This window comes from Euprymna scolopes, chromosome 3, assembly GCF_053919585.1.
Source record: "Euprymna scolopes isolate OS-2025 chromosome 3, ASM5391958v1, whole genome shotgun sequence".
Classification (NCBI taxonomy): Eukaryota; Metazoa; Mollusca; class Cephalopoda; order Sepiida; family Sepiolidae; genus Euprymna; species Euprymna scolopes.
In genome coordinates this window covers 25717052-25741110 of record NC_136484.1, presented here as the reverse complement: position 1 = coordinate 25741110, position 24059 = coordinate 25717052, and the positions used below count along the sequence as shown (strand labels likewise).

The following is a 24059-nucleotide window of genomic DNA, read 5'->3' as shown; positions in this document are numbered from 1 at the left end:
AGGGCAAACGGGGGAGAGAGAGGAAGAGGGCAAACGGGGGAGAGAGAGGAAGAGGGCAAACGGGGGAGAGAGAGGAAGAGGGCAAACGGGGGAGAGAGAGGAAGAGGGCAAACGGGGGAGAGAGAGGAAGAGGGCAAACGGGGGAGAGAGAGGAAGAGGGCAAACGGGGGAGAGAGAGAAAGAGGGCGAACGAGGGAGAGAGAGGAGGGTGAACAAGAGAGAAAACGAGGGTGAACAAGAGAGAAAACGAGGGTGAACAAGAGAGAAAACGAGGGTGAACAAGAGAGAAAACGAGGGTGAACAAGAGAGAAAACGAGGGTGAACAAGAGAGAAAACGAGGGTGAACAAGAGAGAAAACGAGGGTGAACAAGAGAGAAAACGAGGGTGAACAAGAGAGAAAACGAGGGTGAACAAGAGAGAAAACGAGGGTGAACAAGAGAGAAAACGAGGGTGAACAAGAGAGAAAACGAGGGTGAACAAGAGAGAAAACGAAGGTGAACAAGAGAGAAAACGAAGGTGAACAAGAGAGAAAACGAAGGTTAACAAGAGAGAAAACGAAGGTTAACAAGAGAGAAAACGAAGGTTAACAAGAGAGAAAACGAGGGTGAACAAGAGAGAAAACGAGGGTGAACAAGAGAGAAAACGAGGGTGAACAAGAGAGAAAACGAGGGTGAACAAGAGAGAGAACGAGGGTGAACAAGAGAGAGAACGAGGGTGAACAAGAGAGAAAACGAGGGTGAACAAGAGAGAAAACGAGGGTGAACAAGAGAGAAAACGAGGGTGAACAAGAGAGAAAACGAGGGTGAACAAGAGAGAAAACGAGGGTGAACAAGAGAGAAAACGAGGGTGAACAAGAGAGAAAACGAAGGTGAACAAGAGAGAAAACGAAGGTTAACAAGAGAGAAAACGAAGGTTAACAAGAGAGAAAACGAGGGTGAACAAGAGAGAGAACGAGGGTGAACAAGAGAGAGAACGAGGGTGAACAAGAGAGAGAACGAGGGTGAACAAGAGAGAGAACGAGGGTGAACAAGAGAGAGAACGAGGGTGTACAAGAGAGAGAACGAGGGTGTACAAGAGAGAGAACGAGGGTGTACAAGAGAGAGAACGAGGGTGAATAAGGGAGAGAAGGAGGGTGAATAAGGGAGAGAAGGAGGGTGAATAAGGGAGAGAGAGGAGGGTGAATAAGGGAGAGAGAGGAGGGTGAATAAGGGAGAGAGAGGAGGGTGAATAAGGGAGCGAGAGGAGGGTGAATAAGGGAGAGAGAGGAGGGTGAATAAGGGAGAGAGAGGAGGGTGAATAAGGGAGAGAGAGGAGGGTGAATAAGGGAGAGAGAGGAGGGTGAATAAGGGAGAGAGAGGAGGGTGAATAAGGGAGAGAGAGGAGGGTGAATAAGGGAGAGAGAGGAGGGTGAATAAGGGAGAGAGAGGAGGGTGAATAAGGGAGAGAGAGAGGCGGGTTAATAAGGGAGAGACAGGGTGAATGAGAGAGAGAGGATGAAGGAGAGGGAAAAGAAGTAAACAGAGAGAGAGAGAGGAAAGAAAGGAAAGGCACCACATGAAAGTAAAAACGTCTGTAGTAAAAACAAAAACTATCTTGTAGGCACAGTGAGAAAGAAAAAAAATATTTAAGAAGCCCTTCTGAGAACAGTAATCATCAGAATTCATTTTTTTTTTTTTTTTTTTTTTTTTAAAATCAAATCTGATGAGGAATTTTGTGCCATTGCAGCACAAAAAGGCAGGAATTGCAAGACGACAAATGGAATATAAATCACTGCTGGAATGATAAATTTAAAAAAAAAAAAAAAAAAAATCAACTCATCACCATTTAATTTTTTTCTTCAATGCACACGCAAATGTATAATACAAAAATATTTTCTTACAAATACACTCAAAATGCTCCTATAAAATACATAAACTTATTATTGGGTTTGAAAAAAAAAAAAAAAAAAGAAAGAAGCAAATTGCTATATTTGTAAGAAGACTTACAATGACCCTTACATAATTACATGAAAAGGAGACCAAATAAATACACAAATAAATAACATATTTTGCTTTTAACTCATGCAACTATTTCCTTTGGGTGACACATGCCAAAGACAGTGGAGGGGTAGTAAAAAATGAAAAGCCTAAAATTGAAAAACGTTATCAGAGACTTTTCACCCCCCCCCCCAAAAAAAAACTAAGCTAATTTATATGCATTGATAAAATGCAATTTAGTTAAATTAACATTTGTTTATGATCTTATAACTTTATCAATATTAAAATGGGTATAAAATCTGAATACTGTTCAAATAAACATTTTAGAGAATAGGAATTAAAAAGATTATTGTAACCATGTCAAAATTAATGCGAAAGTAGAAGGATTGGCGCTTGTTTATATTAGTGATCTTTTCAAACCAACACATTTCAGGTGAAAACATTAGTATATAATAACGTGACATGGTGAAATTAGTGTAAATACCAGAAATTCTGAAAAATGATCCTCAGTAGAAGATATACTAGATATATTTTTTAACAAAAGTGCATGGCCTCCCGTGAGTGCCCAGTGAACGAGGTATAAAAATAAATGACTAAGTTCAGTATTAGCCCCCCCCCCCCCATTTAGTCCCAAAAGTCCCCAGGGGACATCAAATCCTGGTGAAAATGAAAACCAGTGCAGTTTTAGGCTTTAACATATGTAAATTTGAGTTCTGCACCATCCAAAAAATGAAGTGACTAACTCCATCACTCCCCCCCACCCTTATTTAATCCCAAAAGTTCCCAATGCCTTAACATTTAAATTCAGCATCATGTCATGCAAAACTGCTAAATAAACATATACAGAAAATTTTGGACAAATATGGTAAAATAGTCCCAAAAATGGAGTATTTTTATTTGCCCTAAAAGAGCCCCTGGGGCACACCCAAGAGTTATCGCAAAGTATATACAAAAAAAAAAATTATATAGAAATCAGTTAGTTACAACTTTTCAGAAAGTTTTATAAAAATTCAAGGCATCAATTTTTTTTAATAAGCACAAAAGTGTCAATTTTAGCCATTTTAACCCGAAAGCCCCCCCCCCCCCCTAGAGGGCAACCAGAGTTGTCCCGGAAAATCTGTTCTGTTACTTTTTTACTCGTATAATGTTTAATGTTTGTGCAAAATTTCAAAATATTCCAAGGTGTAGTTATTGAGAAAAGTGCAGACGGATGAAGGAACAAGGATGAATTTACAGGTCCACCCTCCTTTCGTCGGAGGACCAAAAATCAGCCTCTATTATGTTCTGAAATGCATTGCTTTAACAATAGCGAACCTTTTTAAGTCAAGGATTATTTCCCTTTCTTGTCATACTGAATTGGTTTTCCACATTAAAAGCACAATAAAATTTGATAATTTTATAAATTTTAATTTTACTTGTAATTATTTTTCCACTGCATTTTTGTAATTTTGGGAGTTTATATTAATTTCGCCATGACAAGTATGTAATGATTTAAACAAATCACCAATGTAAACAAGCATCGAAAGATCCACATTTAATCTGAATTATGAAGATGATTTAAAAAAATATGTATTGTTAATTTTAGATGATGGCATACTGAATGTAAGCAATGGACAGTTGCAATCTGGAGGTATCTGGCATCTACCCAGATACTAAACTAATACGTACAAGGCGTGTTTGAATCAATTTACACTTTATGCCGCCATATTCATTTATTTACAACTAAACGAATTAGTTCAACCACGCCATAAAGGGTTAATACTATTTACATACTTAATAGAAAATAAAATAAATGATTATATAGAAATACAATTTGATACAGATTATGAAAATACAGGATATGACATACGTAATTACATATTTGCTTTTATTTGTAACCTTGTAGATATTTGAGCATTTCTTCTATTTAAAGTGTTCTTCAAAAGTGGAAACCGTATGTTTTTATTTTAATAAACATTATGATGTAAATTTATGGTGCTTGTCTAGAATCCCCTCATCTTCCCGATGAAAAAACAAAAATAAATAAATATGTAAATTCAAAAGTGTTGTAGACCCGTGCTAGGGTATACAAATGAAAGAAACCACAAGTAGTGTAAAATGTATAAAATAAAATATGTATTTATCATAAAGAATACAGGAGCCACTAAAGTGGTATCAGAGGAACGTGTTCGTAGCATTCGGTTAAACATGGTATGAATGTCTCCATTTAGCCTCTGAAACCAGTGGTATTTATAGGACTGGTTGATTCCACTTAGTACTCAAATAGGGGTGATTTGTACCCCACAACAATAAGGCTTAATATCTTTTTTTAAATTTAATTTTATAGAATCAGAACCTTGAATAGTTGCTTATGTATAGTGCATGCTATACAGAAATAAAGAAAAATATATTAAAAAAGAAACGAAAAAGATCACACACCAAAATAAACAGGCAAATTGATCAAGTAGTTTTGTTTTTAAAAAGAAACCCATTTTAAAGAGAATTTGAGGTTTTCTAACGCCTCCCCCCTCCTCCCATGTTAAAAATGGCTTTCTAAAATCTCAATTTGGAGTTATCTCCCTCGTTTCTCCAGACGGTTTTCAAGATAGCACAGCGAGATTGTCACTCATAGTTTAACCATAAAAATTTGATTTTCTTATTTAAAAATAAAACTATTTCATCTAATTTATGTGATTTCTCATGTATGATATTTTATTTGCATCACAAGTACAGACTTATACACATTTTTCTTAATTTTTGTTTTTTCAGGTGGGGGTGGTGGCGGATTCTGAACAAGAACCAAATTTTCTTTCATTCCAGATGCATACCATGTTTATATGATTAACAAAGGAGTAAAAAAAAAAAAATGTTTTGGTGTAGTTCTGGAAAGCTTAGCACATAACTTTTCTTGCATAAGTCTCAGAATGAATACAGCATCAATGGCATAAAAATCAAATTCGATTTCATCTATGCCTATCTGACTTATTTGCTGCTCAATTATTCTCTCAATCACACAAAGGACATTGTCCATCAACTTAAAGCCTCTGTAATTATCTCTTTTTTATGTTAAAATAAAAATTATATAATTACTTCTGATGAACCCTATATATATATATATATATATATATATATATGCAATTCAATTTTATAGCTATTTATATAAAATCATTTAGGCAACAACCGTTAAATAAAGATATTTTGGATAACAGATTTTTGCATTAAAAATTGGATGAAACCATAACTTTCTCAGAATTATTAGAAACAAGTCACTAAATATAGCTTATATTATGCTGGTTGTACGTTTTTAGTGTTGCCTGGGATGCAGTAATGGAATTTTAGTTTTTTTTCTTAATTTTTTTTGTTCATTTTTATAAACTTATTCAGAAAAATAAACTTAATTGTAAAGAAGACATTTTTTTTAAGCCTTCAATGAATACGAGTTATTTCCCTTGTTGAATTATTTTTTTCTGTGATTAGTGAAAAATGTTTCAGAATATATACACTTGTGCCCGATATTATTCATACCCCCTTGAAAATTGAGTTTATTAGGTGTAACTTTTGTAAGAATTTACGTCCATATTGATACATATTCTTAATAAACCTCTTCTGATCATTTTCGTCATTTTAAAATCTCGGGATACTTGTAATAAAAGAAATATACAGCTATTTATAAAATCTGCAATGTTCAAAAATAATCATACCCCCTTATTTTTTCAGTATTAATCGAGTTTCTGACTGTTTGTTTTCTGCTTGATTCTTATTTTGAATGCTTTTATACAACCTTTGATTAATTTCATTTCGTTTTTTGCATTTTTCAGAAATTAAAATGATATCAACTGAAAACCAATAAAAGAATAAAAATTATTAGAATGGGGAAGAAAAAAGAGCTTAGTAATGATCTTAGGACTAAAATTGTGAATTCACATAAGGATGGTTTAGCTTACAAGTCAATTTCCAAGAAATTTGAGGTCCCTACAGCAACAGTACAGAGCATCATCAAAAAATTCCAGAGCCACCACACAACAAACAACTTGATTGGTAGAGGAAGGAAAAGGAAACTGTCTGCTAGAGCCACCAGGAATATTGTAAGAAGTGTTAATGCAAATCCAACCACCACTAATAAGGACATTTTAGAAAATCTGGAGTCTTCTGGCATAAAAATATCAAGGCAAACATTGCAAAGGACTCTGCATGAAAATGGTCTGAAAGGAAGAAGACCAAGAAGGACTCCATTGCACACCGGAAAACACCTTGCAGCACGTCTAAAGTTTGCTAGGACCCATGTGAATTCTCCAGAGTCCGTTTTCTCAAGTATTTTGTGGACTGACGAAACAAAAATTGAATTGTTTGGCCATATGGATGCTTCTTACGTTTGAAGGAAGAAAGGAGAAGCTTACAACCCAAAGAACACCATACCCACGGTGAAACATGGTGGTGGTAGCCTAATGTTTTGGGGCTCCTTTTCGGCTAGTGGTCCAGGTAGTTTGGTCAAGATAGATGGAACCATGAAGAAGGAGCAATATTTGGAGATACTCCAGAAAAACATTAGACAGGATGCGGAGAAGCTCCATTTAGGACCAAACTGGGTCCTTCAACAGGATAGTGATCCAAAACATACTGCCAAAATAGTCAAGAAATGGTTTGAGGATAATCAAATTAATGTTTTGGAATGGCCTAGCCAGAGTCCCGACCTGAACCCTATCGAAAACCTCTGGCACATATTGAAAACTGAGGTTAAAAAGCGGAAACCTAGAAATTTGAAGGATTTGGAGAACTACTGCATTGAAGAATGGTCAAAAATCAGTGTTGATGCTTGTAAAAACCTTGTTGATAAATATCCCAAACGGTTACAGGCAGTTATTAAGAATAAAGGGCATGCTATTGACTATTAGTAAGAGAGGTATGAATAATTTTGAACTAGTGCCATTATTGTTTTTCTTTGTATAATGTTTCAAACTTGCATAATTTATTTATTTGTTGAGTTTAAATTAAATGCTTATGCTTGATTTATTGTTTGAAATCCCTTTAATATTGTCTACCTTCTGGTTTGAGCAATATTCTTATAGAAATCTCAAAGATCCGAGGGGTATGAATAATATCGGGCACAAGTGTATTTTCTGGGTCAAACTAAATAATTAAAAAAAAGAATAAATTGTAATAAAGTACATTATTATATTGCCAATAACATGGTACAGCAATAACAAATGAAAACTTGCTATTCAAAAGCAAAGTTTAATTTGTTAGCTTAAAGGCTATTTAGATCTAACCTGGAAAAATCCAACAATATAACTTTATAGATATAGAGAAAAGATTAAATCTAATGTTAGCATTTTCAAATTTAAAAGCTAGAATCAAATATTTTGTTTCACATAAATGTCTTTATCCTGAATGTGATTTCATAAAGAATATAAAAAAAAAAAAAAAAAAAATCAATATTTGTATGATAAACTTGTATGATAAAAAGAATCTTACATTTAATATTTATCAGGCCAATGTTAAAAAAAATCAAATATTTTGTAAAAAATAATTTTTAATGATTAAAAAATGGTGTATATCAAATACAATTATAGGAAATGAATTGAAGTATAAAAAAAAAAACTCCCCAGAAAACAAAGAATTTAAACCAGAAAGAGTCTCTTACAGAATATTGCATACCTAAACTTTGAAAATACCAACTTTCAATCTTTTGAAGAAAAAATCCACGAAGACTTTTCATGACTCTAGAGAACAAAAGACTTTACTAGAATTATAATTACAGGCTAATTCCCCAAAATGCCATGCATGAAATCGTTAATGAAATTCTCGATCCTTTCCACAATTCAACCATATTTGATAGAAATGAACTTCTGTCCGCACTTGTTTACCAAGTTTCTGTAATGAATGTTCAACAGGTTTTCTTTTATTGCAGTTTAATGATATGAGGGACACTGATAATTGTCTCATCAGTAAGAAGAGTGATTCTGAATGGCCTTGCACTCACCAAATCAAAAATCCCAAAATTTTTATTTATGAAATTATGTACATCAAAATAATCTCAAAACTATTTTTGAATTAAAGACGGCCATCAGAGAAAATCAAGGCAGTGCCAGCGATGAGTGTCAGAATTGTTGGTAAATTTTTACACTATATTCATAGAACAGTAATAAAACAAAAAACTGTTGAATATTTATAATTGGAACTTGATGGACAAGACAGTCATAGACTGAAGTTTTTTTTTCATCCAATATGGTTGAACTGCAGAAAGAATTGTGAATTTTATTAATGATATCATGGGTGGCATTATTTATAGGGAGTGGGAAGAAGTCTGCCAGTACTTTTATGAAATTATCTGATTGTTCAAAGTATAAAGTCAGCATTTAATTCGATCATTGAGATATAATCTAAATTGTTGTCTATTGTCTCTGATACTAAATAATTTTTTTTTTTTCACAAATATTATCTACTAAACATAAATAGCAACACAAATGAATACATAGACATCTACAAATAAACAAGCAAACTTAATGGATGGACAAATCATTAATCACTGTCAGCTACACATTTTTAGTCAGTGAAAATATGGGTTATTCAAAGAGAATGGAATATAAAAATTAAGTTTTGGATAATTTCTGCTCATGTGAAATTTACCATGGGATGAGGGATATCTTGATTATATAGTGAATTGAATTGCCAATGAAAAAAAAAAAAGCAATAACTGCTCTAAAACCAAAATACACATAATTAAAAAAAATAATTAAATAATATTAAATAAAAAATTTACAAAAACAGAAAATAAGTTTAATGTATTTTGGTAAATAAGACAAATGTTTTTAGATTATATTGTTTGTTTTCTTATAAATGTTGAAAATGGTTAGAAAATGACCCTTCAAAAATGCTACAAATATATGTAACGTTTGCAGCATACAAAACAGTTTCAATCTAAATTTATGCATATTCGTTGTTTGATGATTAAGTAATATCAAGACAGTTTAAGGATTACTTTAATCTTTTCATATAAAATAGCAAATATATTCCAATTATGTACCCCTAAAAAAAAAAACCCAAAACAAACAAAACAAAAAAAAAAACTTCACATTCTATGACATATTTCACAACAATGCTAGTTTGACAATTTTTAAAATGTAATATGAGGGAGGGGAGAAGCAAATAGTAAAATGGATATGATGTTTTTGAGAATTGATAATTTTGAGAGTAAGCGTTAAAGATTGTGGCCAGAGGAAAATTCAAGAAAAAATCCTGTAGGCATTAAAAATGGTTATATGCTGTTTTTGTTAAGTATTAATAAAAGAATCATTTTGAGTTAAAATCTATTTAGTACTATGCATGTACATTTGAGAAAAACACGTTTGAAATATGTCACCATTATGTGAATAAATGAAATCAAAACAATATGGTGACTAAATTTGATCTGAGGTTGTGTGATTTCATAGTTGACACATTTCAAACATGTTTTTTCTCAAGTAACATGCATAATAATAACTGGATTTTAATTTGAAGTGATTTCTCATTTATAATTGTTTAAAAAAAATACATGAAACCATTTTTGATTTTATATACAGAATTTTTATCTTGCTCTCTGCTTTGGTTGTGATATTTAATGCTTACCATTTTGATTACTCAAACTGCTTGGTTGTTATAACAACCAAGATGAGAATAGTAGTCTGAATAATCCAAATAATAGAATGGACGAATTCTTCATGAAAAAGACGTTTTAATGTCCTCTTGAATTTGGAATAGGAATTAAAAATTGTATGCAACAATAAACTATTATTTATGGGGGAAAAAACCCCTGAAAATCTTAACATTCATTTTTTTCAGGATAGTATTATATTTTTTAAAATATGCTTTAAATAAGAAAATACATATCCTTATCAGAATCACTTGTAAAGTTCTATAAGTTTGATGGGTTTAAAATATGAATTGGAGACATTTTTATCTACATTTAAAAAAGCAAAACAAGAAATATTTATTAATAATAAACCACTATATGACAAAAACAAAATATGGAGTTTGTTGGCAAATTTTCTAGAAACTTCAGCAAAGACAATTCTTTAATGGTAAAAAATAAAACAGAAAAACAACTTTCTATTTTTTCTTTTTACTATAATTGGTCAGTGTGCTTGGTTGTAAGAGGGAGCAGTTAGTTTTTCAAGACAATGAGTAAAAATAAACATTTGACTAAAATGGAGGGAACAATAAACAAAATTCTGAATAAGTTTGATTTAAACCAATATCGTATACACACATCTGATGAGCAAAATTTTACAGATTAGCTTTTTGCAGTGATCAATGAAATGCTAGCAAGCAAACAATAATTTTTTTTTCACATTGCTTATTACTTCACATTTTGAAAAGTCAACTTATGAAGGGTCAAGTAGATTACATAAAATTAAAAAAAAACAAAAAAACTTTGCTTTTCTTTCATAATCATATAACCATGAATAAATACAATCACTAAACTTCAGAAAAATAACTGTGAGAAAGATAATTACAAAAAAAATAAAATGGGTATTAAAAAAAAAGAAAAAAAAGTAGCTAATCAAAATAAAATTACCCATATAAATTTAACCATTTAAATTGATACATTTTTAAAATAAATTTTAAAATAACTAATTTAAATTAAGTAAAGTTAATTTTAACTACATTTATTTCAAGTTAAATTGTTTAACTCAGTTGGATATATCCAAAAAGGAATTCAGAATATCAGCATAGATGTACAGTATGCATAATTTATCTTATAATAGCTCTATATATGTATTGAGCACTTTTTGAAAATATATTGTTTCTTTTTTCTTTTTTAGTTTAATACATTTGAACTTATATATATATATAACCCAAAAATATCTGAAGAAAATAAAAACCCTGCTATTTCAAAAACACAAATCAGCATTAATTATAAGCAAAATGTTTTTTTTTTTTTTTTTTTAAATAAAAGCAAAAAATGTAGGCATTAGATAGAGTAATTGTGGTGTCATAAACACACATTTATATGAAGGCAATTTCTTGGTGTTTGGAAACAAGAAACCATGCAAATTGTTGAATTTTTTTTTTTGAGGGGGGCGAGGGAAGTTGTTGCATTGATAGCAATATTTTTTTTTTTTTTTTTTTTTTTTACAAATGGAATCTCACTCATACACACATGGTTTTATAAATTTATAAACATGATTAAAATAGAAAAGCAATTCGTTGAAATAAAACATGCCAAGTGGGGGAGGGGGACAGAAAAAAAAAACGAGAAAACAAGGTTTGAATTGTTACAATGTCAACAATATCACAAACATTTTGAAAATGAATGCTGAGAGACACAAGGTTTCTACACAAAATTATGTTATGTAAAAAAACATTTGAGAATGGTTCAAAAGTTCCTTAAATATTACAGTTCTAAGTAAAAATTAATCCATTAGAAATACAGGTTGACAAAAATGTAGATAGAGTAAATAATTTTAAATTTGAAAAAAAAAATGTTCATTTAATAAACTTCTAATTCTTAAACTTACTTTAAATTGATGTAGATAATTCATTTGTGTTTATGTAAAGTTAGGTATGTGTATATGTTTATATATATATATATATATATATATATATATATATATATATATAGAGAGAGAGAGAGAGAGAGAGAGAGACAAAGAAAGGGAGGGATTCACTCTAAATCTTATTAATAATTATGAAGTTTGGAATGCAGTTACTAGGTGTACGGGTGAGCAATGTGAGCTATATTTAGTTTAATTTAGTTTTATACTAAGTGAAACAAAGAGAGGGTGGAAACTCTTTCCTTCATGAAAATTTAGATACTTCAGATTTTGAAATTTTAGCAATATCAATTCATAATTATTCCCCAAATTTCAGTTTCCTTGGAGTATTTTAAAGAGTTTTGAAGAGGCATAATAGGAACACAATCTTCCATTAGAAAATTAAAATATTTCAGATTTGCATGGAATTTGATCAATAGTCATTAGACACCAATTAAGCAAAATACCATGAATTTCAATTTCTTCTTAAGACTCCTTAAATTTTGGAGATTTTCTAGAATACAAATCATGTAATACATTTTGATCAAAATTAGAATAAGGATTCTTAATGTTTAGTAGAATTATATCTTGATTTTAATTTTGAAAAGGGGATATAAAAATGGTACAAAATTGCTGTTTGAAAAATTAATTTTACGAATTCTGCAACAGGTAGTCTTCTAATTTTAAAATAATTAGAACACCGAGAGGGTAACATTTTCAAACATCAAAGGCAAAAATTAAATTATTGAAAAAAGTATTCATACACAATATTTCTCATTTTTGATAATATCACTATCCCAAATAGATGTCCTCAAAATTATCAACATTACAAGATCCTGGTTTATTACCACAAATACTTTTTAAAAATATATATTTTTAAAACTTAGAACACATTTCCTTTCAAAGGACCTTTAAAACCATCAAATGTCCTTTAATAAATTTGATACTTTACTCCTTTCAATAAAACTGCAATTAGATTGTTAGATAGATTGACTGGAACATCTCTAGATTTTTCTAAACTCACCATAACACGACTGTCTTCTAGTCCAACGTCAACAAATATTTGTTGAGCTGTCCTTTTAAAGTAATCAAATTCTGCCTTTTCTATGTTTTTCCAATCCTCATGGTATTATTCATCATCCAACTCACCATCTCATTAACCTGTATCCTTAAGTGGCTTTTAGCCTTGATAAGTAGGGACTCATTTGTACGGAAAAAAGTTCTTATTTTAATGCTGACTACCTAGTTTTAGGAATGTGAGAATGAGAACTACAAAGGCATTGTACTTTTTTTCTTTTTTTTTTAAATTACATTTTCACCCTAAACAAGGCACAAAGCCACTTTGATGTAGGGGGCTACTATCAGGGACCAAAGTTCCAAGGGTACTATGTAGGGAGTTTAGCAGTAAGGTGTCTGTTCACATTACACTTGAATTTCTGCATGTCAGTACAGTTGGGAAGCAGGAAACTGGATGAGAATTCCAAAGTTCTGCAGTTCTGGGGAAGAAGCTATTAGAGTAGAGGCTTTCTTACATATAGGGACCTCAACTGTGTAGGGGTGGGACTTTGCTGCTTGTCGGGTTGTTTGGGGGTATTTTTGCAGAGGGGGTACAAGGGCTTGTAGTTCGTCAGAGCATCCACCATTGAAATACTTGCCAAACAGGCAGAGGGATGCAACATTTTGTTGATGGGACAGGGGCTGAAGCTTAGATGACAGTTCGGAACCTATTTGGTTGGCAACTCTTTTGGACCCTGTCCAGGAGCGAGAGACTAGTAGCAGATGCACCAGCCCAAATGTGAAAGCAGTACTCTATGCATGGGCGAATGGTGACTTTGTAGAGGTACAGGATATTTTCAGGCATAAGTAACTTTCTAGCATGGTGTAGAGAGCCCACCTTTGTTTCTTATATTTTGCTAGAATTTTGCACAAATTTCAAGGCAGACTATGGACTTATTCTTGAATATATTTATAACCAACCAGCAGACTTACCATAAATTAAGTCGAGTACATAAAAACAAAAAGAAAGTAAAACTGAATAATCTGTTTAATATTCTAATTTCAAATATTAAAGTTTATTTTGGGATAAAAATCAGCATAAAAATACTCATGCCGTAAGTAAGATTTGAACTCACATCCGCTGTTTACAAGTGTAGCATGTACACAGAGTCACTTCAACAATCATGAGATAACAACTGCTTTTATTTTTCATTCTACATTTTATGTTTAAAAAAATATATCTTTTATTTGTTAAGTTTATGTAAAACTAGCATGGAGACCCAACATTGTCTGAGATTGAATGAGGATCCACAAATGTTCCACCCTCCCATATTTATATTGTCATCAAAATCGGGGAAATCGTCCATTTTTTAATCAAATCGATTGATTGCCTGCTCTAGTCCCCCCCCCCCCGACACTGTACTGGGAGGAAGCTTCACATGTCTCCCTGCAGTGACGTAGTCCACAATGCATTGTAATCCATGTTGATTTTATAAAATTATCTGTAAAAAAATGCCTTCATTTAAAATATAAAATGCAAAAGTCAAATATTATTGTTCAATTGTGCTCTAACTGAAACATTCATTTCGAGCACACCCCTGTCTTATAAAATAACCTCCTGTTGATTTTATATGCCAGGTCTTTCTGCTTGTGTGGTGATAAAACTTCTCAAATGCACTTGCGATGTTAGGCTGTATAAAAGTGCTAACTTTGGTCAAAATTGGATTTGTTTCTTTAATTAGATTTGTTTGATTATCAATTTTCAATACTTATCTGAGGCATTCCAATACAAAACCTACGTAAGAATGTTCCCAGACATATTGAGTACCTTCGTATGAAATTTAAGAAAAAATATGTCCCAAGTCCATAGGGAATGAACTCACATGCACAAAGTTCCTTTTATATAATAGTAGAGACTAGAAGAATATCCGTCTCAGATCAGATTAATTCAAACAAAACAGTTTTGCACCACTTTATGTCCCCTTATGAAGATTGAGATCAACATAGTAAGTTTTATGTTCAGAATTCTTATTCCAATTCTGATCAAGCTCCATACATGATTTTGATTATAAAACTAAACTAAAATTAAAAGGAATTTTTTTTTCACACTTTAATTTACAACTTTGCCTCAAGGGTTTGGGTTCGGGTTCGATCGTCATACTTACCTACCAAAACATTTTTTTAACCCCCCTACCCCCGGAGTTTCCACACACACCTCCAAACACCCGAGCAACACCGGGTACCCCTTGCTAGTTTAATATAAATCTAAAATATTTGAATTTTCAAGCAAGAGGTTCTACTCATATTATGCCCCTTAAAAGCCCTTTAAAATACTCTAATGAAAAGAAAATTTGGAGAATATTTATTAATTAATCTCTTAAATTTCACAAAAACTGAGATAATTGAATTTTCATCGAGGGTTTCCATACTTATTTGACTTCCTTTGCATTAAACTAAATCAAAATAAATATAACCCACATTTGGACACCATAAGCCTAGAAGTTGTGTTCCAAAATTCATAATGATCAGTTAATTAGTTTAGGATTGAGTTCTATACATCCAAATATATACACATACCTAATTTTACAAAGATAGAGATTGTACACATTTAAAGTAAATGTAAGCATCAAAGGCACAGTAAATGAACATTTTGCAGGTTTTCAAATACTTACCCCTTCCCCCCTTTTCCCCAATAAGTTTTAAGAATAGATTTCTAGTAAAAAAAAATGTAGAAACCTTTAAGTGCATACTAAACATTCAGATAATACAAAAAAAAATAATTTTGTGGTTTTACTTGGTTGATATGGAAGAGGCAGAAGCCATAGTGAAGTCAAGAAAGTGGTTATTCTTTATGACAAGCTGATTTTAAGGATCGACAATAAAAATGAGTGTATTTTTTCTTTTTTTAAATGAAAGTGAAAAACAGTTTGAAGTAAAAAAAAAAAAAAAAAAAAATTAAAAAAAAATAAAAAATAATGATGCAACAAATTGAATGGAAGGAAAAAGCAGTCATTTTCATTGATACAGTATTTAAACTAGTAAATTCACATTCAAAAGGTACAAAATCAGTTTGCCATGAACAATTGAAAATTTATCAGTGCTTATTTAGAATTCAACTTAATTAAAATTTAAAAAAAAAAACAGAAAAATCTTTGATGTACATACTTGTAATGAAATAAAGATGTCATTTTCCAAAAATCACATAACTTGATCAAGTAGTTTTTTTTCTTTTAAATTAAGAAAATAAAATTTTATGACGAGGTTCAAGGGCAAAAATTCAGTTCAACTACAGAGATTTTGTATTAAAAATGATTACAAACTTTTTTTGCATTGTAAATTTTGATTTGTTTAGTTTAAAAAAAAAAATCTATTTGATCAATTTATGTGATTTTTTTAATGACATTTTCATTCCGTGGCAAATATGTACATCAAAGATTCTCCTGTATTTTTTTTTTTTTTTTTTAAATTAAGTTGAATTCTAAATAAGAAGCATTTTTGTTAATATTGAATGCTGTTGTTGCTCTCATTAAAGAGTTATCAAAGTGAACAAGCTTAAAGGTGGAAGAGTTCAAGTTGAATGTTTGATTTGGTTTCTTCGTTTGAAGTTTGGTTTATTTCAGGATAATACAACCTTTGTTAAATTTGTGACTATTTCTCCTCCCTCTGGTGGTATTTGTCACCATCTTTAGTAGTAGCATATGATGGTTGATACAATGCCTGAATTGCCTACATCTGGACATGTTGTTGTTGTTGGCTCAGCAGTCTGTTGTTTGAATCATGGAGCCTTCCAGGATAGCATGACTTGTGCTTTGGTGCATAAGGAAATTAAGCAATTGGTTAAAAATCCACAAGATAATGCTTTGATGCTTGGCAATGCAATGTATGACTACAACAATAATAGAGGGTTAGTGAAGATGACAATGTGGTTAAGTATGTCCTGGTGGGGTGGGTGGGTGAGGGAGGGGAGTGTAGCACCATAGATAAACGGGGTAATGAGGGACAATTTCAAATATACAGAATGGATGGTTGAAGAAATCTAAGGAGTTGTCTTGAACTGAATTCCCAGTCAGAAATTACTGTTTGATTAGTAATGAAATGGTGTCAATCTTTATTATTTAAATTTAATTTTTGATATAGTAAACAAAAAAAAAAAGATCAACTTAATTTATCTAAACGAATGTGAAAGGTCTTTTCATTTATCATATCTATTACCAACAAACTGATACATTTATTTAAATCAAGTTTTTTTTTTTCAAATACTCGCTATATATATGTCATCCACATACAGTACTGTTTCGTTGTATCACAACGAATCAGTGTGACTAGACTAGCACCTTTCCCTAGCTGTGGATCGAATCTACAACCATTGCGCTGACAGTCAGCAGCTCTAACCACAGGACTATGGATCGGTGCTTGCAAATGATTCATCAAAATGCCTATTAAGTAAGCATTTGCCCATCGCTTAACAGTGCTCGAGTTACTACATTGTTTACAAACAAACAGATGGCGAGCTTAATACTCAAACACAGTTATTTATAACCATTCTTGAACAGTTCATAATAAATTCATGTTTTGTGTTATTCATTTGTAATTTTATTGTCCTATATATATATATATATATATATATATTTAATAGTTTTGTTAATATTAACAGTAATTAAAGTGATTTAATAAAAAAAAAAAAATAGCAAAACTTTTCTTACAATAGTATTTTCATTAATTTTCAAGGAACGTATATTTAAATGAGAATAATTAGTTTATGAAAATTACAATCGACATATATATGGATATTACTGCAATATAATTTATACATTTAAAAAGAATACTTAGAGCTATATTAATAGCCACTTGATGGCAGGTAGTCTTTCATTCATATAATAATAAATAAACAAACATGCCAGTTGCTGTTTATCTACACAAGTGTCCAAGTTATATTAACTACATTATAGCTATTTTGATATATAAACTAATATTTATCATTTTTGATAAATATTAAAGCAGACAAATGTAAAAAAAAAAAAAATGTAGTGTTTGATTGAAATGATATGTCAACAAAAAATATTTTTTAAAAGGAGTGTGTATGTACTTAGTTTTTGTTTTTTTATATTGTTTGCCATTATATACAGAACACATGAAGTGATATATGAAAGCTATAATACAGTTTAATTTTATTGTAACTTCACAGTAAGTGAGCAAAAAATCTGCGCGGCATTACAAAAATTTACACAAACGTATAAATCCTTTTGTATATTCCAAATACGATTTACTGAATCAAAGTAACTGAAATAAAATTCAGTTAATGAATACATGGTACTCAAATGACTATTTTCTATTTAAAACAATCGGCCATAACCACTTGTAACAACCATTGGATACACGTGATCTGTGTTTTAGAAAATAGAAAAAAAAATATCAGTTTAAAGATATGTAGTCAAGTTCATCCAACCGTAGCATAAAGCTACAACAACCAAAAAATATTCAGTTCTTATTTTGAATTTGACTTAAAATAAAAAATAAAATAAAATGCAGACAAATCTTTATTGTATGCATATACATCATGGAACGAAAATGTCATATTCCAAAAATTACATAACTGATCAAATAGTTTTTTTTTTTTTTTTTTTTTGTAATTCAGAAAATCTAATTTTACAATTTTTAGCAATTAATAATTTTTGGTAGCCATTGTTTATGAATAAGGAGGAGACAACTCAATTTGAACTATCAAGATCAAAATCAGTTTTTTTATTGTATATACAATTTACTATTAATATCGCAAAAAAAGATTTTCTATATAAAAAAATACATGATCAATTTAAGTGATTTTTGGAATATGACATTCATTCCTGATGAGTAGGCACATCATAAAATTATTTTCTGTATTTTTTTTAGTCAAGTGTAATTCTAAATAAGAACTGAATATTTTTCATTAACCACATTGCCATAAATGTTGGATCAGATCAGAAAATAAACATTTTAGAATTTTGCAAAAAAATAATTATATACATAAGCGTTTAGATGTTTTAGCTTGTGTGTTCTTAAAAGCAACTATTTGACTATTTTGAAGTATCAACACTAAATAAATTAGATTATTGCAAATGTTTTAGAGTAATGTTTACAATACATTTTCCAATCAAACTTTACCATTAAACTGATAAATAAAACAGCACAATAGTGAAAGAAAGATAAAAAATAATTAGTACCACACTTCCAAATCTCAGAAATTATCAATTTTGAATTCTCCGACTTTCTCAAGTCTTCAATACCTCAAAACAGAAGTAAACCGACTCCCAATCTAATTTATCTATGGTTCTTACGGCAGATCGATTACAATGGCTTTATAAATTGGTGAACGTCTCTACTGTAATAAAGAGTAGCAACAGCACCATCTTTAGTAACAATTTTTCTCCACTCTGCCAATTATTCAAGAGGAGATAACTCCTGATGGAAATAGTTAACATGAAGTCCTATTTCAAGGGAGGTTACTGCTCCCAATGCACCATCCAACTCGGGAAGAGGGTCTTCTTATTTTTCTCCACTATTTGAAATTTTTCTTCTGTAGAAATTTACCAAAGTTGAAATACAAAAGAAAAATGTACATTCAATTTATAATAATAATAATGCTAAATATTTGTTTAAATAAAAAGATCCACAAGTACATCATCTCATTTATACAACAAGATAAGTAATGTTATCATTTATCCATGCCACAATACTGGATGGAAAATACATTATTTTCAATAATATCAAGATTACAATCAAGATATTTTGCACAGAATATAAATATATTATTTCAATGAAGTACATGATTAAATATATTTACTTTCTAAAAATGTTGACTGCACTGAATTCGAAATAATATTGGATATTTAAAGATTGTTACTTCAGTAATAATTTCAATTGATGATAAATCCAATATCTTCTGCAGTCATACCAATATTATTTGATGACCAACGAAAATGTTACATATTTCATGTGTGTTTATACTGCATTTTTATTTACACTCCCCCCCTCTCCAGGAGCTTAGTCACAAGGTCAGGCGTGGTTTTGGAAAGCCAGTACACTATGATTAGCACACTTTGGCCTACAAAAAAAAAAACCCCTAAGCAGCCCCGTTTGCATTCCCCAGTAGGGGCATCTCAGACAATTAGCAATAAACTCCTTCTCAAAGAGAAGGTAAAGCTTGGGAGGGTGAATCTCCTCAGACTGAACAGGACAATACTTCAGTCTGACAGAGCAGGCCCAAAAGAAACCACAACAGCTAGCTTTCTGTCAGACTGATTGTCAAGGACGTATCCTTAACTTTGTACAAGTAGCATTAGGTTCTATGTATTTATAAAATAAATTATTCAAAAACCAACTATGATCTTCAAATAATGTGACCCTTTAACATGTTGGTACACAAATAAAGGGAGTCAGCATGATAGTTCTTTGGACCATTTAAGCTTTCAGACAAATCGTGGCTTGTAGTTAAGAAACTAGCAAGAAGCCAAATTACTGTATGAAAATGGATATTTTCAATATACACCCACTTCATAGAATATGTACTATGATAGTAAATACAGTTGTTAAAAATAAATTTAAAAAATAATAATAAAAAAAAAAAAATTAAAAATATTGAGACTGGGTAGTGTTTTGTGAAATCTATGGAAAAGAAAAAGAGGGGAAAAAACAGGCAAGAAACATCTTGAAGAAAATTACGAAAAGATTAAGAATTAAAGTGTAAGGATTTAACAGACTGCTCAACACAGCAAAGTCTTTGAAGCAAGAAAGGCGAACACGTCTTTTCTAGTGACATATCCGGCCAAGACAAGGAAAAGCATTAAAAAAAAAAGAAAAAAAAAAAGAAAAAAGGACTAACTTCTACATCTACAAGTTTGCAGCAATGACCAGATACTGGTGCAGCAATGAAGAGAGAAACAGGGATCAAAATTGAAAAAGAAAAAAAAAAAGAAAGGAATATCTAAAAGAATTGTCTAACACAGAAGCTGGCATGATTCTGTGGTGCACGTGTGCTTTTTTTGCAGAGCGGCAGGGATCTGTTCTGATAAACAACAGATTTAAAATGGGTAAAGTGAACACAGCCACTGATAAGTTGTTTGGCTTGATTGACAGCAAGTTTCTTAGTATAACGAGGTGGTCGCTTAGAATTGGAGACAGATACTTCTTGATTGAAGTTGGCTGAATGGGATCTCATCTGTATTTCATCTGAATCTTTTTTCTCTCTTTGGCATCGCTGCAAAGAAAAGCACAGGAGGATAAGCGACAGCTAGCCAACTCCAATGGAATGGAGAAGGGGGCAGATGAAGAAGCAGCAGTAGATATACTAACAGTAGTAGTAGCAGTAAGAATAATCAGTAGATGGGAAATATAAATGGTCACTGAACGACCATAAGATTGAAGAAAAATTATCAGGGATGATAGAAGTGTTTTCTGAGAAAAGAAAATGAACATAAAAAGATTCTTAAAGACTAAACTCTTATGTTCTTGAATAAAATCAGTAAATATATCTTTGGAATATTAAATGTTGAGAACACACTTAATACTTGAAATGAGATTTGTTCATAAAAGAAATATAATAATTGCATACAATTCAGAACATAATGTTTTCTGAAATTCCCAACTATTCTCTTTCCATCAAATTTGCTATAATTTTAGTTTTTTTTTTGGCTTTTTTTTTTTTTTCAATGGTTCTAACAAATATTTCCCCATGTTAGCTAGTATTTTTGAATTATTTATTGATATTAATGTAGAAATAATGTTATCACAATTTTAGCAGATGGGTTCATATTGACTCCAACATTATTTCAATAGACTGAGGAAATCCTTCCAATTGAAAGCTGCAATTCATGAAAGCAAACAGAAAAGTTTCTAAAAGAATAAGTTCTATGTAATCATCTTATCTAACCAATCTAAAGATGACCGAATTATTTGATTTGCAAACAGATTTTTCAAAGACAATAAGGTGTGAAATAATACTTTTAATATCAAAAAAACTAACCATATAAACAAAAATTAGAATTACAAAAAATATAAAGGAAACAGAAAACAGTTTAGAATTAGAAAAATTCAATACTATTGTATTGTAGACAACTAGTGGTTTTATACGTTTTATTCAATCATGTAACTATACCTGATAAACGATTAATCAGTTAGAAAATGCTGATCCAAGTTTACAGCTATTTTGTGGTTGAAGATTTTTAAAAATTTGTTTCTTTACTAATTTTATATTTAATAAATAGTAGGTAACATTTTTAACATTAAAACTAAAAAAAAAATTAGCAAAAAAAGAAATACTACAAAATTTTAAAATTTTGCAAACATCTAATACTAAAATGAGTTAATAATCACGCATTAATAAGACAATCATTCTTTACAATATCATACAGCATAAAAATATGACTAAATTTTAAAGATTGAGAAATTAAGAAAAAGTAATAAACTATATAAAATATTTACATTTCAAATCAGATTTAATATTTTCTTATTAAGAAAAATATATTAGACAAAAAAATATCATTGAATATTTTATGAATAAGAAATAATTTTTTCACTTATTCTGAACAGCATTAGTCGAGACATTGTTGGAAGGTTACACATTTTTAAATGCGATCCTTTTCATAGTGGGAGATAAATACACATTTCAATGTAGACCATAGATATTTTATATATAGACATTACCATACAAGTATTGAGTAAAATTTGAATGACTGCTTTGAGGTTAACAAATTACTTGTGAAATAATGCTTCAATGCTGCACATGAATTTTTTTTTAAGTGAATGTACAAAACAAAAAAGTATATTAATTTAGTTTTTATAATTACCCATAAGACGATTTTATGGAGATTTCAATTAAAAAAAAAAAAAAAAAAAAAATCAAAAGTCTCTCTAATAAGCATAAAATCTAGTACTTGGAGATGTTTCTATAACTAGTTTTAATAGACACTGTAACATCTTATACTAGACAACAAAAAACAAATGTTATTCTTTCGATCATAACAAAAGATTGACCATAGTCAAGGCCAACCCAAAGACTCCTTTCATTGGCTACTAGATATTATAACACTGAATATTTAGCAAGGAAGCCTCAAGTACTAATTTTTTTTAGCCTTCGGTATGACTCTACCAAGGATTGAACCATGATCTTCCAGCTCATAGTGGATACTGGCCATTATGCGAAATGAGCTGGTAGTATATATATATGTTCATTATTTCAGAATATCACAAAACGAACTATATAAATATATGACGGGAAATTAGAATTATTTACTAATAATTTGCAAAAGAATAAAAATTCTAAAGACTAATTTAAAAAAAGTATTACTTGAATTTTTCAAACAAAAAAAAAAATAAATAAATAAAAAAAAATAATCGTTCTATTTAAAATTACATAAATTTTTATATCAAATTATAATTTTTATATCAAATTATAATTTTATATCAAATTATAATTTTTATACACTGAAGAGCATTAGCTAGAATTTTCCCTACCACTTCTTCATGTTTATACATAAATTATATTTAGAAATAATGTTGATTTATTAAAACAACAAATGCATATTGAACACGAGTGCAATATATGGACTGTTGTTAACACTATAGATTTTACTCTGAAGGATATTCATTTATACAATCATTGTCCTTTTAGTTATTGAACACAACCAACATGCTACCAATATGGCTGTTAAAGCAAGATAACTCCTCTAAACTCAATGTATTGTAGTTCAACGTTAATTATATATGTAAATAAGAAACATGAAAACTGATTTTTTTTCAAGTTGATTTAATACCATACTTTTTAACAGAAACTCTAGCACTTTTTACAAAGTAAACATTTCATAACTAGCACATTTTAGAAACATTTCATAACTAGCACATTTTAGAAACATTTCATGGCTTGCACTTTTTACAAAGTAAACATTTCATGGCCGTCACTTCTTTAAAGTAAACATTTTATAGCTTGTACTTTTACTGTTAAATAAAACTACATTAAGACATTTCATAGTATTTGAACCTCTAAAAAAAAAAATTTTAATAACAACCCAGAAATTTCCATAATCTTACTAATGCAATACCATTGGTTTGGTATGAATTTTTAATTAGTTACTTATTAGTTTAATTCTACTTTATCTTTTCATAATAATAAAAAGATTAAACAAAAGTAGAAACGAAAAATATTTTTATATGAATAAATTTACCAGAAAATATTTTAGCATATAAAGAAAAAAAATAGATTAATGATTGGAAGTTTGTTATTCTCATTCTCTGAGTTTTTTGTTGATATTATTTATTTTATAGAACTTAGCAAAAGGATTAGAAAACAAATGAAATTGCAAATAAAATACAATAAAAATCAGTGTAGATCAATTTGTATATCATATCTGATTAAATAACTTTAAAAAATTCTTCTTTTGTACATTTTGTTTCCAAATATTAAAGGCCTCTTCCTTTTATTATTTTAGTACCATTATTATTGTCTGTTTTCGAGATAAATTTTTATATATAAAAATAAATAACAATACTTCCTAAATACTCCTTTCTTTAAAAATAAATGAGAAAATTATTTTTCAAAAAATTAGTCTTTAGAATATCTTTTACA

The 24059-nt window shown here is 30.3% G+C and overlaps 1 protein-coding gene across 31 annotated transcripts in view; it reads right to left on the bottom strand.

The window, feature by feature from the left end:
* The window catches only part of LOC145253848 (phospholipid-transporting ATPase IA-like), a 517619-nt gene that overhangs the window by 48244 nt on the left and 445316 nt on the right, over nucleotides 1–24059 (bottom strand). Inside the window, exon 39 of one of the 31 annotated variants that reach the window (XM_080112994.1) lies at nucleotides 16101–16270. The exons of the other annotated variants lie outside the window; for them this stretch is intronic. Within the exon in view, the coding sequence (XP_079969120.1) occupies nucleotides 16219–16270 (52 nt within the window). The 3' untranslated portion in view covers nucleotides 16101–16218. Of the gene's footprint in view, nucleotides 1–16100; nucleotides 16271–24059 lie in introns of those variants that run through there. 31 annotated transcript variants of the gene reach the window in all.